The 18,106-nt window shown below is 35.4% G+C and overlaps 1 protein-coding gene across 5 annotated transcripts in view; it reads right to left on the reverse strand.

Moving 5' to 3' along the window:
* Nucleotides 1-7,126: 7,126 nt before the first annotated feature.
* LOC129795459 (adenylate cyclase type 2) overlaps nt 7,127-18,106 on the reverse strand; it is a 38,509-nt gene continuing 27,529 nt past the window's right edge. For 2 of the 5 annotated variants that reach the window (XM_055836746.1, XM_055836747.1), the window contains exons 7-16: nt 14,056-14,405; nt 13,571-13,729; nt 13,367-13,499; nt 12,098-12,518; nt 10,806-10,936; nt 10,497-10,723; nt 10,231-10,432; nt 9,421-10,158; nt 7,885-8,127; nt 7,127-7,780 (exon numbers count right to left, since the gene is read on the reverse strand). In XM_055836746.1, the coding sequence (XP_055692721.1) occupies nt 7,649-7,780; nt 7,885-8,127; nt 9,421-10,158; nt 10,231-10,432; nt 10,497-10,723; nt 10,806-10,936; nt 12,098-12,518; nt 13,367-13,499; nt 13,571-13,729; nt 14,056-14,405 (2,736 nt within the window). In that variant the 3' untranslated portion in view covers nt 7,127-7,648. Of the gene's footprint in view, nt 7,781-7,884; nt 8,128-9,134; nt 9,150-9,420; nt 10,159-10,230; nt 10,433-10,496; nt 10,724-10,805; nt 10,937-12,097; nt 12,519-13,366; nt 13,500-13,570; nt 13,730-14,055; nt 14,406-18,106 lie in introns of all 5 variants that reach the window. The other 3 variants (XM_055836748.1, XM_055836745.1, XM_055836749.1) reach the window with 3 other exon arrangements.

An 18,106-nucleotide genomic window follows, 5' to 3' on the forward strand; every position in this document is an offset into this window, starting at 1 on the left:
CGGAAAAAATCAGTTCAAAAGCAAAGATTTAAATTAAATATTTTAAAGAGAATTTCCTACTATAAAAATTCTTTAAATTATTGACTTCCTTGACTTCTTTGCTCTATGAGAAAAGCGACTTTTCCATGCATTTTATATGCTTTGAGATTAACCAACTTCCTCCCAAAGTCTTCAGATTTTTTTCCTCAATTTTTTTTCCAATCCATTGAAAGCTGGACAGACACAAATAAAAGATTAATCTCCAATAAATGTAACCCAATATCTTCCCCACATTCCTCTTCATTCCACAATGTTTAACAATTTCTCAGGGTTAGAGGTCAACCTGGGAGGAAGGAGAGAAGAAGAAGAAAAAATGTCCTCAAACTCTTGAAAATTTATGATTTGTTTACATTGAAGCTTTGACGTGGAAAATAAAGCTCTCACCATCGATCCAACTTTTTTTCTCACAGGAAAATATTTGACATGACTTTTCTCTGTTGCACATGATAGATAGCTACGGGGGTGTAGTGCCACATGTACCTATATTTAGATATTCACAGTGTAAAAAAAAATACAAAAAATATTTAAACAATAATAGGGGCCTTCAATAGAAAATTGTGCAGTTGTGCGGTTGTGCGGTTGTGCAAAAGTCCAAAAGGAACCCCAAATTCAACACTTTTCGCGAGTCTATGTGTCCAGATGGGTTGAGGATGAAATTCTCACCCTGAACAATCATATACGAAGACAAAATATTTGATTTCTTGCCTAAAAAGTGGCAAAAAAGAATTTCCTCCAATTTGCACAAAATCAATATGGCCACCATGAGAGCACAAACATGAAAAAAGAATGGGGTATTTTTGAAGCCCCTGGTGGACTAAATTAGGAGGAAATGGTACCATTCACTTTGTTTTTGATGAGCAATTCACTAGCAAGTCGAATAAAAGCTAAATTAGCACGAGTTTATTCAAATCAAATTACTTGTACTTTTGCACAAAATTTCTTCCGCACAATTTCTTTTTGCACAATTTTTCTTTTGCACAACGACAATTTTCACTTTCACTGCTAGTAAATGTCACTTTTCACGAAAATACCGACTGCAGGTTCTTTGCTCCATTGTTACTGAAGGATTTGTGCCAAAATTTCCTTAGGCAATTGCAAAATTAGCCACAATTTGCGGGTGGCAAGATTTCCAGTGCCACGAACCGCACAAACTGCACAATTGACCCCCCCTCTTCAATCCGCTAACGCACAATTGCACACTTTTGCTGTTGTGCAAAAGTCAAAAGGAACCACAAATTCAACACTTTTCGCGGGATTATGTGTCCAGATGGGTTGAGAATGAAATTCTCATCCTGAACAAACTCTTGTAAGAACAAAATTGTTGAATTTAAGACCAGCATCACCAGCACGGATTTTACAGAATAAATCGAGATGCTAGTCTTAATTTCACTTATGTCATGTAAATATAGACTCACCTGGAAGATTGTTGGGCCACATCCACTCTCTTCCAGCAAATGGGCAGTCACTGAAGGAATCGATTCACTGAACTCGGCGATGTGAACGATCAAGAAATACACACTGTTAACCTTTGGAAGATCCGATGTATCTGTAACATCAAGTTTTGACCTTAATTTTTCCTCTAAAAATTTTTTTTAAAGTTTTCATTCGAATAGCTTGAAAATTTCATTTCTTTAAATCTATACACGGTCCTATAAAGGGATCAATGAATTGTTGTTATTTTTCATTGTTTCAACCCTGAAATGTTATTATTTAATTTGCAGAAGCCGTCCGCCAGTACATATTGGACAGCTTTCCTGAATAAATATAACGGATTCCCGTACAACAAAAATGCGATCCGGTTTAAAGTTCGCGATCTCCAGAAAAAATATAACACGGCAAAATCGTGGTTGCAGAGGTCCGGCAATGGAGTGAAGGCAGGAGAGACAATTGAAGGTGGGTATGATAAACTAATGTTTATTTATTTGTTTATTGTATTCCTTGATTATTTTCTTGAACAGGTCAACTTAAAAAGATCTGCCCATATTTCAAGGAACTTGAAGATATATTTGGATTTCCCGATCGGAATGTTTGTGATATCCCAGTATATGATACCCAAGCGAACCACCCATTGATCCGAGAATCTCAGAGAGTACCTCCGAGAACAGCTTCTCAGGATAACCCTCCAGGTGTTGGCCGCCTAGATGCAGATAATGACGAGCCAATTGCACCTCCAGTAGCATTTGCCTTCAACCAGCAGGATAATCATCTGGATATTGAGCAAAATGCTCCCATCGATCTTGATGATTTTTTTTGATGAGCCTCCTTCTGCTGAAGCAAGAGATCAGATTGGCAATGTACTAGCACGAAATAACCGAAAGAGAACTATTTCTGCAGCAAATGCAGCTAATGCGCTTGAGAGCATACTAAATGAGAGAAACGTGTCTCGGAATGCCAAGTTGAGTTTTCAGGAGATGCAATTCAAGCATCAACAGATTGTCGACGCTCAATGGATTGAGATTAATAGGGATAAATTGAGAATTCAAAGAGAGCGATTGGAGCTCGACCGTGAAAAGGTGAGAAATGATTTTGAGATCAGAAAAAGGGAGATTGACTTCGAAGTCCAAAAGTTAGAGGCAGAAGAAAGATTAAGAAAATATTAGATCAGTCTAATGTGCGAAAAGAGAGTTGAGAGGAGAGGAAGCACGTGAACATTTTGAGTAAGCAAACCAGCTTTTTTGAATCAAAAGCAAAAGACGTAAAAAAAAATACTCATCAGTGATAAATGAATTAGGATTTTTTTTATTCAAAACTAATAAAATCGGACCAACGTTTTAAAGGAAAAACAAAACCTGTAAAAAATACTATTTCTTTTTTAATTCAAAGTTTAAAATAGGTTCCATATGAATTACATGAGTTGAAATAAATTTATTTATTAAAATCCATATTGTAAACGGTCATTCTCTTATTTTCTCCGTCTTGAACGATTTCGTGGGTTTCTTCGTCCACTTTTTCTTCCTTTGCATCATCTGCCTCAACAAAATTATTCGCTGCATATTTCTTTATTTCGACTTCTCTCATTTTAATGAGAATGTTGTATATAATGCAGCAAACTACGAACCATTTTGAAGCGAATTCATGGCTTTGTGTGGTACTTAACTTCATACGCAGCTCTCTCACCGCACAACTGCACAATTTTCTATTGAAGGCCCCTAATAAATAGATTTATTATTTATTTAACGTAAAAAAATATCCAGAAGGGAGATTTTATAAAAATTTTCACCTTGTTTGCCTTCTTCTGTGGAAATATTTTGCATGCAATGTTTGTCGTGTTAGGGCTTCTTGCCTTGGTTTCTTCAAAGTCAAGCCACAAAGAATGCTGTAAGGATGATTTCTTTTGATCTCTTGCATGCTACGTATTTTTCCTTTTTGCCTCAATTCCGTTCTGTGATGAAGACATTCTTAGCCTAGGGCAGGTGATTTTTACAGGAAATATGTGTTTTAACCGTGAAATTTTCACTTTAAACAGCTGAAGAAATTAAATCATGTGAGAGAATTGTGGTGGAAAAATAAATTTAAAAATAATATAAAATCAAATTCAAGAGAAAGGGGAAATTGAGGGAAGAATTTAATAGATTTATTTATTTTTCTATCTAAAACAAATTAATAAATTCCCACTCATCTCGTATTGATTGAAGTGCGGGGAAAATTGAAATGTGGAATGAAAATACCAATGCGACAACTTTTCACATGCAAAAGGTGTGAGGAAATTGCGTCCCTCGAGGGTCCCTTCTTGATGTCACTCAACACATCCCTCATTCCCTGCACATTGTATTGATTAACGTTTTTCATGCGGGGAACATCCCCCCTTTTCCTTGCTAAAGTGAAATGCCGACCATGACAGTGTCTGGGCAGGATGTCCGAGGAATTAATTTAAATCCCCATTATGGAGGGAAGGTCTTTTATAATCTTCCCCATGTTAATCGGTAAATATTCTCCGTTTATTGAGGTGAAAGGGACTTCTAAGCTAAAGGGTAATAATTTCCACAATGTCATGTACAAAACTATTTTTTATTTAGAACTTTATTTAGAACTGCTGATTTAGTGGAATTAATGGTTTAAATTTAGCAAAAACAAAAATTCAATGAATTTCTATGAATTACAAATTAATTTGGCATGTAATTAACAGTGGGATATTAATTAAATCCAATACTGTGAAGTTATTAAATTAAAATAATTGATATTATAATTTTTTTGTTTATTGGCAGGTCAATTAATTTAATTAAATTACGTCGATTTTCATACTTTTTTGCACTGCTAAAAATTGATTCTTCTGTTTTAAGCAGCTAAAAGGAGTCTATTCACATTTATTGGCTCAAAAAGGCTTTCCTGATATTACCTAATTGCACTTCCCCTTGATCTTTGGTGGTTTATGTGAATTTAGCTGCGAAAAGTGCTGTTAAATTCAGTGCAGATTGAGTACATGAGTTGTGTGTAATTTTATTTAATTTCCTTGGAAACCAGTTAAATTAGATTACCATCAAAGTGTCCCCAAGTTCATACCACCCATGCCTTGCCTGGAAAGGTGGCTCAACAGTGCCGAAATTTAACGTTACAACAATATTATTATATTTGCTGGGAAAATTGAGTTTTTCCTCACTGTTGCGGTAAATTTGTTGAGCTACTCATGCGGTATAGATGAGAGGGTGTGGGTGGAATAAAAAGGGAAGGCCCTCGAGTTGATGTGTTGGATGGGGTTTTGTCTATCTTTTCTTTATACATAGGTAGCTACATATATATTCTGTGGCTTTGTAGAGAGAGAGGATTCCTTGGTAAAATTGTAAACAATATTCCACGCGGTGTGGGTGGCTCTTCCTCATACACATCCCCTCCGAATTTACTCTCCATTTTCAGATATTTCGTACCTTGCGGCAATTTTTTCCCCACAAGATCTTCCTGCAATCCCCACAATGCGTCTTGAATTTCTTCTTTTGCTATTCCGCGTATTTTTTTGTCGTGCTGGTGTATTCGCTTCTTCAAGGAAAAATCAAAAAGAAAATTCACGAATATCCAGTTTCCTCAACATTGGACTTTCTCTTCTTTCTTCAATAATAATAAAAAAGAGAACTACAAATAGGTAAAAAAAATCGAGGCTATAAACTGTCTTTGCTTTTATTGCTAAAGGGGGAAAGTGAGTAAGAAAAAAAAAACGTCGGAAGGGTTTAAATTGAGTTAAAGGGATGGAGGGTGAACCCTTTTCACTTTGCAAATGTTGCCTACAGGGGTGAATTTTAATACTTAAAAGCTCCCACAAGTTGTGGGGGGACGAAGAGAGAGAGAGAGAGATACAAATAAAAAGTCACTCAAATGCAATGAAATGCTAAAAGACAAGTCCAGCTATCAAATTCCGCACAATTTTGCTGAATTTTGCAATGCTTTTAGCTCCTCAAGTACCCTCCTTAAATGGTCATTAAATGGAAAATGTTTAATTTCCCGGGTAATTTACAACAAACATGATTCGTTGAAATTCATCTCATCTCCCTCATATATACCCATTCCGAGAAAAATGATTAATTTCTCATGCTTCTAATTGTTTTGCACACCACACCCCACACAAAAAGCTTTAATTTCTTGTGATTTTCTCAGCAACTTTTCCACAAGGTTGACCACAGAGCTTTTGCACAAAGGGGAATGTAGCTGAGTGAAAATAATTGAATATACGGAAATATTTTTAGTCATAAAAAGACACAGATTAAGTAGTGAAGACTTAAAAAATATTAAATTCAAGCTATTCAAACCTCACAAAATTCAATTCGAAAAAAATTGTTCGAATTTCAGTCTCATAGAGGCTCAGAATGAGGAGAAAAATCTTTAAAAATGCCTATCTTCGAGCCTAAAAATATTAAATTTAAGCTTAAATGTGCCTAAAGTCAAATGTAAAAAATTTAAGCCTAAATAGTACTAAATTTTAGCCTAAGTAGTGCTAAATTCTAGTTTGAAATGTACAAAATTTAAGCCTAACGAGTACTAAATTCAAACTCAAATAGTTCTAAATTCTAATTTAAAATGTAAAAAAAATTAAGCCTAAATAGTACTAAATTTTAGCCTAAGTAGTGCTAAATTCTAGTTTGAAATGTACAAAATTTAAGCCTAACGAGTACTAAATTCAAACGCAAATAGTTCTAAATTCTAATTTAAAATGTTGAAAATCTAGGCCTAAATAGTACTAAATTCTAGTTTCAAATGTTCAAAATTTAAGCCTAAATAGTATTAAATTCCAATTTCAAACGTTCAAAATTTAAGCCTAAATAGTATTAAATTCCAATTTCAAACGTTCAAAATTTAAGCCTTAATTTCAAAATGATCAAATTTTAAGCCTAAACAGTACTAAATTTTAGTTTCAAACGTTCAAAATTTAAGCCTAAATATGTAGTACTAAATTCCAGTTTCAAACGTTCAAAATTTAAGCCTAATTAATACTAAATTGTAGTCTAAAAAGGTACAAAATTCATGCCAAAAGTACTAAATTCAAGCCTAAATAGTTCTAAATTTTAATTTCAAACTTTTAAAATTTAAGTCTAAATATTACTAAATTTTAGCTTAAAAATGTACTAAACTCATACCGAAAAGTACTAAATTCAAGCCCTCAAATCTACAACACTTAAGTTGAAGAAAGTTATTCGGTTTTCAGCAAGAATCATTCTTCTAAAAAACTAAAATCTTCGACAGATAATCACCCCTTGCCTTTGAAGAGGATAAGGGTTGTAATTCACTTCATTTCTCAAAAGAACTTTAGTTTTTGCTCACACATCTCGGTGAAAGTCACCCTGTAAGTAGTAAAAACTATCATCTTACCAATTTAATTACTTTTCATTACATTATACGAGAATTTTGGTTTTACTTCTTGAAGAAAAAATCTTGAGAATTTGGGTTTGAGGACGCCTTCAAGGAGGATAAGAAATATTTCAGCTTTAGTCCATCCTGTACCTTTTTCAATTGATGAAAATTTAAAATCCTCCCTAAAAGGGTAGCACAGTAAATTGATGAAATGTAATCGACTTTCCATCACCCTCTTCTGGGTTGAATTGGAGGAATTCCAATCTGCCATTGAGCTCACGCGCACCCTATTTTGGAGATTCATAAGATAGCATTTTGTCTTTCAATTATATATTAATTTTATTTCCTCTTCTAAATCTGTTGCTTGTCTCTCTGTTTTTTTTTTACATCAAGTAATGGGGATGGTAACAACCACCCATCTCATTTACACTAACGACCTAATGTTCTACGTCAATAATTGATCAAATGATTAGCCTTTGGCAAAATCTACTGATTCTTCCATTATGTGTGCCGCAACATAGCACCAAGTGCACAAACATCCATTGGGGTAATCTTCGCCTCTATATGGTGGCCTTTTGAGGCTGGGAGGTGGTCGTGGTGGTGCGGGATGGTTTTATTCAGCGGCACAAACTGCCCTGATTCCTTGGGAAAATATTCCATGAGCGAGGAGAATGTAATCTCCCTCTGTAGTATGGGTTGCGTGGGAAATAGCAGCACGTCTGCGGGGGTGGTGAGCTTGTGATTTGTTGATTCCCTGGGACACACACAGCACAAGTAAAATGCGGCGGTGGATTTGCTCGTGGAGATTGGTGATTCTGAGATTTGGATGCGGTGCTTAAATCTTCTCGTCGTATGGTGTCTTTACGAAGTACGTGGTGAGTGTCCCCTTTCCCTTGACGTACGTTGGACCCCGACAATCGCACGCATATCCCGCTGTCATGAGAACCTTTGCCGTGTGCTCTGTTGTCTGATTATGGTCAATAAAAAAACCCATCGTTATCCCCTTTTCTCTCGTCCATAGCGGTGGTTGAATGGGAAAATTACCACACCCCTTCACCCTCGTTTACTCACCTGAAGACGACCCATGACGCCACACGAATCCATTCTCGATGCCACATTCACTGTATTACTCCAAATATCATATTGGGGCTTCTGCGCACCTATGACCCCAGCTATAACGGGCCCGTGATTCAGTCCCATCCTCAGACGGAATCTCTGGAAGGATTCGCGATTTATTTGATCCAGTGCTGACATCAGGGATATGGCAAAATCCACAACGATTACCACGTTGTGTTCCTCCGTACGTTTTTCGTCCTAAACGGGAGGAAATTTTGGTATAAAATTTGCAATTTTATCGTTGAGTTTGAAAATGGGAAAACTAAAAGGAAAATGTTCTAAGAGAATAGGTCGTATTCTGAGACTAAGAAATCATTGAAATTCTTGAAGTTTTAAAGATTTCTCGATCGCATAATAGGACTCAATATTTGCATATTAATGTGTTAATGTAGGCCCTCATAGAAAGTCAATTATTGATTAATCCGATTGAGACAATATTTGCTCAATTACTTATCAATCTGATTGATAAACAATAATGCTGAATTATTAATCAATCATTAAAACAATCATTGCTTAATTGTTGATAAATCACTAAAATTTAATGCTTTGAGTGGAATATGATTCAGAAGAAATTGAGTGAAAATTGAGCACTTATTGAATTTGTAATCAATAAAAATATTTTAATTTAGCACACTCTTTTCTAGCTTCTCTTGGTTAAAAAAAAAGTATAATTGTGGATTCTGCTTCTAATAAAATATATTAGAAAAGAGAAAGCCAAAAAAAAAAATATTTACAACTGACAAAAAAAATGTGTGATTAACTAAAGATTTAGCAAATATTGTTTGATTGATTAATATTTGAGCATAAATTGACCAAACAGTTGATAAAGATTTTGCGAAGAACAATATTTTGTCAATAATCGCTCAATCCGTGATCAAATATTGTGTCGATATTGAGTCAATATTGAGTAAATATTTGTCCCCATTAAGTGTCAATTATTCAGCAATCAGATTAGACCTGAGATTGATTAATCCTTGGTCAATAATTGATTAATTAAATGTCTGATTCAATTGATCTATCAATTATTGATCAATCTGTAATCAATCTGATTGATTAAAGCAAAATTGAGCGTTTGTTGACTCTATCAAAATATTTACTGGATTTTCTCAATTCTACATGCAGATGTTGAGTCCATAGAAAGGAAGACAGGGAAATTACGACAAAACATAACTAATAACAGCATAAATTTACACAAATAATCTTACCAATATGTTGGATTTCTGTGCAATTTTGGGCACGAGATTTAGAATGGTTAGTGTTGGAGGGAGCATGCGTGAATATAATGATCAGATTAAATTATTGGTTGTAAATTGAATGAATAAGTTGAATTCTGAATAGAATTTTGAGAGATTTTAACGTTATAGTTCGAATAATTGAATAATTCTAAGGAATTTTAATTCTTCAGCTGTTCAACTCATCTGGATTATTTTTCTGTGCTAGGTTTACCAAGAGAAAATTTCTCAAATAAAAAATTCAGGATAATTAACTCACCGTTGCCCCTTCTTCCTTTCCTGGTCTTAATCCGGATGCAATCATATATGTACTTCCGATGGTTTTAATCTTTTCGATGCCACTATACTTTGGCTTTAGGAGGAGTTTATCAAAGTCACAGATAATCTCATTGAGAAGCCTCAGGCACTCAAGCCCCTGCTTATTCACATCGGATTCATCGTAGAATTCCTTGTAATTGGGAATGGAGGCAAACATCACGGCAACACATGAATAGCTTTCGTGGTAGAGATCATCTGAACGATCTTTGCGCAGAAAGTGCGATGCCACGTGTGCTGGGAGGATATTTTCGAGGAGAATCTTATTAATTCCCCGCATTGTCTCAACTTCCTCTTGTTCCGTTTTGAGCTTTGCCTTCCACAGGAAGTCTGTGCGGGAGACAAATTCACCCTGACGATCGAGTGTGTGCAGCACAGCGGCAATGAGGAGATTAAAGAGGACCCCCTGGAGGACAAGTGGCCACGGGTAGGGGTTGAGTGCGTCGTAGCGCTGAAAGAGATCACTAAAGTGGAGGACAACACCTTGAAGGGTTATCGCGAGGATCATTGAGGCAAATTTGAGGACAAAGCCAGCCTTTAGGAAGGCTGAAATTGCCGAGAGGCTAAGTGCACAGCAAAAAATATACGTTGGTGCTGCTTCATAGAGTCTTGGTTCTACAATTGGTGGTAACTCAGTCATATTCATCACTGTATTCACAGGATATTCATCTTCAAAGTTGATCTGCGTGAAGGAAGAGTCCTTTTTCAGAGGAATTTCTTTTAAGTAGATTTATTGGAAATTTTGCTTACTTACCACACTAAACACAGCAAAAGCAGATATTAAAGCGATTGTTACAAAGAATATAGCCATCCGCAGAGGACGACTATTTGCTATCACTTGCCCAGGACCATGGGATCCTGGGGATGAGGACTCGCCTAGTTGCGAGTGGCTCAGATACAAAAAAATGCCAAGGGATATTAAACAAGCACCAAGTGATCCCAAAAGAGCAACATTACTGCAAGAAAATGCACAAGAGATTAACTTTTGATGATTCAGGGAAGAATCCTACATTTCCTCACCTTCTAACAACAATAAGCTGGATCACGGCAATTGAGAGGAACATTATAAATGCACATATTAAGTCATATCTAAAATGTGGATCCGGCTGCATGCGGTAGAGTGCTTCACGTGGCTTATTCCTATACCACATTGTTACAGGTTTGAGCTCTTTGGGTGGTCCAAAGCAACCGCAATCGCTACACGCGGTTTCCGGTGGGAGTAAATTCGATTCAATCATCGCGATACTCTAAAGGGGAAAATTGATTTTTTTCAATGATTTTTCCTTTAAGAGATTTTCTTTAAAATTAAAAAGAAAAGGTTTTACGTACGGCTAGGCCTATATTTTTCGCCATTGTTGAGTCAGTGATATTGGCGAAGGGTTTATCTGCACCCCAACACTCCACATATTTGGTCATTTTGGATGAGGGGCGACTACGTATAGGTGGTCCACCTGGGGTGGCTGAAAATTGTTTAAAAGAAATATTTTTTCTTAAAAAAATCCTTCATTGAAAAAGGAAAAAAATTATTTAAACTGAAAAATCAATTAATACAAATTAAAATAATTAAACAAATAAAATAATTAATTAAAACATTATGAAAGCTTGGAACGGTTCAAGTAGACTCAAATATAGCTGGGAAAAGCAGAATAATTTATTTCTTATAGCTTAAAACTGAGTAAATCAAGGGGTGTTTATCTGAACGAAAATCTTCGAATTATTCGTCAAGATTCGGTTTATTTGTTATGAATATTCGAATTATTCGTTATAAAAATCCGGACTATTTTTCAAAAATATTCGAATTATTCGTCGAGATTTAAATTAGTCGTCAAGATTCGAATTATTCGTCCAGATTTGGATTATTCTTCGAAATTAGAATTATTCGTCAAGATTCGGCACATTTGTTATGATTATTCGAATTATTCGTTAAGAAATTTCGGATTTTTTTTCGAGAAGATTCGAGTTATTCTTCAAGATTCGAACTATTCGACAAAGTACGGATTATTCCTCGAAATTAGAATTATTCGTTAAGAAATTTCGGATTTTTTTTCGAGAAGATTCGAGTTATTCGTCAAGATTCGAATTATTCGTCCAGATTCGAATTATTCGTCAAGATTCGAATTATTCCTCGAAATTAGAATTGTTCGTTAAGAAATTTCGTCAAAATTTTAATTTTTTTTCAAAAAGATTCGAACTATTCGTTAAGATTCGGACGATTCGCTAAAATATTCCAAATATTCTACAGATACACACCCCATGAAGTAAATTCAAAAATAAATCTGGAAAATAAAAATCTGTGCTTGAGTATAAAATAACTAAATAAAATAGATTAATTTAAAAATTAAATGCTAGGAGCAATAAATGAATCAATTTGTGGCAGGAATTTGGAGGAATTATTGGACAAAGTTTGCATTTGGCAATAATTTACCATTAATTATATTTTTTCTACCATCAAATTGGGTGAATAGGATCAAAATACAATCACAAAATTAATTTAAAAAAATTAAAATAATTAGAAATATTAATCAACTAAGAACACTGAAAAAGAAAGCTCAAAAAGCACACAAAACATAATGAAATATGTATGTTAGTCGGTGGAATATGAAACAAGAGGGTTTTCTCACCAAATCCATCACCATTTGATATGGACATTTTACGTGTGAGATCTGTGAGAAAAGCACCAGAGGAGCGTCTTCTCTCCCCAAAACCCATCAAGCCCTGCACTGAAAGCTTTCGACGATCATGTACAGCTGGTGGTGTTATACCATTCATTGGCTCCACAGGTAGTGACAAGCAGGACTTTTTGTTCATATCTCTCTCATTTACATTGTTATCCCCATCCTCCTCGGTGATTGTTGGTGTTATCTGGAGCGTCACCGTGGCAATCCTGAGCTCATCCCGGGAGTCACTGTCGGAGATTGGTGGTGTCTTTGCGTCACATATTTCCTCTTCTGGCTCCAAAATTGACACCTTACTTATTGGTAGGGAGTCTGGTGGCTTTGGGGAACTGTTTGGTGTCACCTTTGACAAATCCGATGTTGACTTCTGCAGAGGAAATACACAATTGCTCTTGAGAGAAGTTTGTTGTGTGGTTTTGCACACACAACACACATAAATTCAATGTGAGTTCACAACAATATTCAATGCAATGCCACATTTCAAGTACATGTGAAATGATTTTATCTCTCCTGCGGTATTCCATGGAGGAGCTTTCAATGTTGAGAGTTCACGCAGGAGGGTGGTGGAATGTGGCAAATGCAATTGAGATATAAGAAGCATGAAAGCACGAAATAGAGCTTTCCTTGTATGCCTTGCATTTTATCTATTTCACTGAAATAAATGAATTCAACGAAAACAAAAAAATAAAATTTTCTCAGCAAGAATTTAGCATAAGTTAAAAATAGTTATGTTTTTATTGTAAAGGAAAAGGCTGTGAGCTTTCGTACAGTTTTAAGAGCAAAAATTAAAAAAAAATCATACATGGTTAAAGGGAAAAGATTTTTTTGTAAATTTGAATGTAAATGAATTGAACTACAGATGGCACTGTTGTGAAGATTTATTTCTTATGCAATTCAAATGCTTTGAGAATTGATTTTATTTTTTATTTTTAATCCCCAAGACCTTTTTTGAAATCTATGATTAAATTTTCCAGTAGAGAATATTCTGTCAATAGAACGATTTTTTTTGGAAAAAATAAATAAATTAAAAATGCCAATAGATGGCGTTTTAAATAACTAGCTAGATAACTTACAAAACATAGAAATATTTGCACACAAACTCCATCTTCTTGTTGCTCTTTCAGCACTTCATATAAACCTCCATAAATCCTTCAATATTTCCCAAAGAAATCTCCTAAATGAAAACTCGCGTGAAAATGAATTTTCTTGTCTTACCTTTGGTGGCACAATGAGGTATGTTTCAACTTTATGATCAGCCAGGTATGCTTCTCTATTAGCTCCATTCCCTGGCTCCACCTCAAATTTATCATCCAAATGATCCAATGTTGCTTTTGTGATGTGAACTCGTCTGCACGTTGCGGGACAAAATTACTATTTTGCAAATTGAAAATGAATGCAGATTTAATTGTAAATATTTACCCGGCAACTCCACCGCTTTCCATGTGATTAGCCAATGTCACATCGTCACTCCACACATCAAATTGCCACTTGCGGAGCCCTAGGACACCACACAGGACATTACCCGTGTGTACACCAATTCTCATGTCCACATTGAATCCCGTGGCCTCCCGAACAAATCTGCATAATGACATTGATTTTAGTGGCATAAATGCAGCATATGTTGTGCATTGATTGAAATTTCATGCAAAAATCATCAATTTTCACTAAACTGTTTGGAAAATATAGGCAAACTGCTATATTTAATTAGAAATACATAAAATAGCAATTAATTTATATTTAATTAATGCCGTTAAGCGTAATTTTAAATTAATGAGGGGCTAGATTCGCTAGACTTTGAAATCTCTCTCTATACATAAATTATAGGTATTATTCCCATTATAAGCTTTTAAGCTTTCAAGCTAATAAGCTTCTAAGAAGTATATAGAGAAAACAATTAATCTCACCGAATAGCCTCAATCATTGCTAAGCCCATGTTGACACAGTTAGCAGCATGTTGTGGTCGGGATACTGGCAACCCGGACACGCAGTAGTAGCAATCACCGAGGATCTTAATCCGCAAACATTGATTCTCCTGAGCAATCTGATCGAAACGCCCAAAGAGCTCATTGAGGGTCTTTACGAGATCACTTGCAGTGAGTTGTTCGGAAAGTGGCGTGAAATTAACAATGTCAGCATACAAAATGGAAACATTGTTGTGCCGCTGTACGTATAACTCGTGGAAGCGTGTGGTTTGCCCCCCACCTGATTGATGATGGCACGCATCAGCCATTTTGAGCATAATACTCCGTTTTACCTGCATAGAGAAATTGACAGTGCCTTAGGGAAATTTTACGGTCAATATTTCTCAGCGCTTTAAGTCAACCCCTTTAGTAGATTGGAGTATGAAATCTTGGTTTATTATAGAGAACGTTTTTAATTTTTCAACCACCACCAGTTTAAAATTGAAAATTCGTCAAGCCGTTTAGGCAATATGGCCGGCTGAAGCCATTGAAAATTAGTCAAAACTCAAGAACGGCTTAACCGTTTTTTGATCAATTTGAGCTTAAATGAAAGTTCCTAAAAAACTTCACGATTACTTAAATACTAAAATAAAAATAAACAATTTTTTGATTATTTTTCAAATAAATATCTCATTAAGAGCTTTTTGAAGATGGAAGTTAATTTTTTTATAGATAAAAAAGTAAAAGAATACATTAAGGACATTATGAAAAGTTTAAGGAGATTAAAAGCAAAATATTATGCTGATTACCAACTAAGGGATGGTCACGTTATTTTGGAAACTCGGGGACTTTCAAGAGCGATTTTCAAGCCAATTTTGAAACCAAAAATTCAAAATTTGCTTGTACTCTCGTTAAATGGCCAAATAATGATAAGAATTCAGTAATTCCGATTTAGAAAATAAATTTTTGTGCTCAAAAAAATTATTTGAAATTCTCATATTTTGGCCATTTTGTTCCTGTAGAGTTTCCAAAATAACGTGACCATCCCTTATATTGTAATAAAAGAAATGGATGAAATGGAAGTCAAATGGCTTCAAAATTAAATTAAGTCAAGAGAAGAATTATTTTCAGTTTTTTGTTTTAATAAGAAATTCAGTTAAAAATTAGTAAAATTTTAGTAAAAGTGTACAGAAAACTCATAAAGAGATTTATTAAAATGTCGTTAAAAAAACTAAAAAAATTGATTTTTCCTGAACTTTATTACAATTTAATTAATTAAAGTTATAGTAAAAGAAAAAAAACTAGACCATTTACAGAATCACCGTAGAATGCCAAAACCGTAATTTTTACAGGAATTATTTTTAATGTGTAAATTCTTTTAAGTGTACAATAAATGAGAAAAAATGACAGAAGGGTTAACTTCTTCTTGAAAGGTGTTTAAAGGAAGTTATGAGAATAGCAACAAATATTTTAAACTACATTCAATTAAAAAATTTTCTATAAAATGTAAAAAAAAGAAAGATTTTCGGTATTACGTTGAATTATTAAAAGATGATGAAGATGTTGTGTAAATTAAATCCTTTATACGTCTTAATCCGTATGCTTCTTTACATCCCCTATAGTTTGTGTTTATTGACCCACTTTATATAGAAAATTTATTCCATTTAGAGAGCTTATGCTGAAAGTGAATTGAAAGCTTGTAATTCCTAGAAATTCTCCCTGGGAGAGAGCTTCTGTAATTATCACCAGTACGACAGCAAATCCCATGCTTATGTGCATTTGAATTGGCACCTCTGAAGGATCTTTTGAATGGCAATCAGGGTAATCAATATGCCAGAATCTAAGCACTTCTCATCAGGATTAATCCCAAGGTGTGTCCTGAGTGGATGCAAAAGTGCATTCATGTACTGTTTGTGACCACAATGTGTGAATTGCTTTGGGGGCATCACCATGAGGTGTTTGGGTAGGGAAAAGTGATTTCGAATTAATTGAGAGTGCAAAGACGAAGTGCAGAATATCCTGTGTGGAAGATATATTGAGGAAGTTAAGTCATCACGCAGCCCACGCGGGTAAAAGTTCCTAATGCACCCTCGCACTTCCGCAAGTTCTGCAATATTAACTTATATAATTCATTCCAACCATTTCTGTTGGGAGGACTTTCTTCCCACCCATATGGGATGGGTATAGAGCTGTCTCTCATATATGCACATATAACTTTGCATGTTTATGCTCCTTGTGGTGCGGATGTTAGACATTGTTGAGCACCAACGTACTGGAAGGTACTGTGGAGCGTTGTTGTGATGAAAAGTGAGTCGCATTTGAGCGTAGATTATGTGCGACATGCTGAACGTTGGAAAATTCAAATGATTCCGCCAAAGAAGCTTTTGGTAAAAAGGAAGAAATTTTCATATTTCAAAATATGCGTGTTTGTACATTCTGTGAGCAAAAGATATGCGAGGAAAATCCCCGAGTTGTTTCTCTTTGCTTCTTTTTTCCACCACTCATTCGTTCTGGGAAAAAGCATTCGTGCGGAGAATCCTCTGAGATTCTCATTTGAACGGAGAGAAAAAAAGGGAACAATGGTGCGATTAAGTTCGCACTTTACCCACCGTTTGATTCCACCTGGTGGGCTCGCAGCTTTCGGCGGGGGGAGGTGTTTTATCGACAAAGCCGCTCAGTGCGGGAATTGTTTGTCAACTCCCAACTCTCTCCCCTATGCGATTGCCACCCACTGTTTCTGCCACCCCGCACCCGGTGCTTGTCCTCCCCAAATGCGCTACACCATGTGTGAAGTCAGGGAAAATTATTGTGACTGATCCCTCATAAAATTTATATGTTCACGGATATGGGAGGGAGATGGCGAAAGAGATCGGCTTAACTTTTTACTCCGACATTCATGTTATGATGTCATCCCGAGTTGGTGAAGTTATTTTGGGTTAAAGTTAGATGATTACATTGCGATAAGGACATATGTATAATCTAAATGTTAATATAGACTCTGTAGACTGAATAAAATCCCGAAAAAAAGTCATAAAAAACATACAAAGGGTGCTTTACATAAAATAAGATGTTGGATGCAGTGATTGCTCTAAGGAGAAGTTGGTTTGAAATTTGAATTTTTTACTTTCGATTTTTCCTTTAGTTTTAGCGTTTGACTGAGTCGTGACTTTTTTTTTTTTAACCCTTAGAGGTTGTGATATTTCTGAACTCAAACCTTTACGTAATTTTCTCTCAATAAGAAAATGTTTTTCCAAGTTTTGATGTAGAATTTATCATGATAGATTAAGTAAATTTTATTTTTTTTACGATTTAAAAAAATCGAATTGCCCTCGATGGTTAGCCTTGTACCAAGGAAAATACTCCAGGGTTAAATAAAAACCTGCATTTGGCCACATACTTATCATTCAAAAAAAATATTAAATTAAAGGACATGGCAGCAAGTACTCAGGAAAATTACCCCTGTTAGATTTCGCTCAAAATCGCAGGAAATCTTCTTTAAGGCACTAGAAAGAAAGGCCAGGTGGTCCCAGCCCGGGGCAGTTACCGGTTTGGCCGCTAGAGGTCATGGAAGGTCACATTTTTCTATTAGGAGGGCGATTTTCACATTTTTCAAAGTACTATATTTTTAATACTATTCGTCCGATTGTCATGATTTTTTAGTATGTTATAGAGGACATTGAGACCTTCAGAAGTCTATATCTCCGGTTCTACAACACCTAGAGCGGTCATCGACCTATCGTTGGAAAGGTCTCAATGTCCTCTATAACATACTAAAAAATCATGACAATCGGACGAATAGTATTAAAAATATAGTACTTTGAAAAATGTGAAAATCCCCTCCTAATAGAAAAATGTGACCTTCCATGACCTCTAGCGGCCAAACCGGTAACTGCCCCGGGCTGGGACCACCTGGCCTTTCTTTCTAGTGCCTTAAAGAAGATTTCCTGCGATTTTGAGCGAAATCTAACAGGGGTAATTTTCCTGAGTACTTGCTGCCATGTCCTTTTTCGTTTGTTAAAGTTTCGTTAGAAAAAGAAGTAATGCAAAAAAAAAA

This window comes from Lutzomyia longipalpis, chromosome 4 (assembly GCF_024334085.1).
Source record: "Lutzomyia longipalpis isolate SR_M1_2022 chromosome 4, ASM2433408v1".
In the NCBI taxonomy this organism is placed as follows: domain Eukaryota; kingdom Metazoa; phylum Arthropoda; class Insecta; order Diptera; family Psychodidae; genus Lutzomyia; species Lutzomyia longipalpis.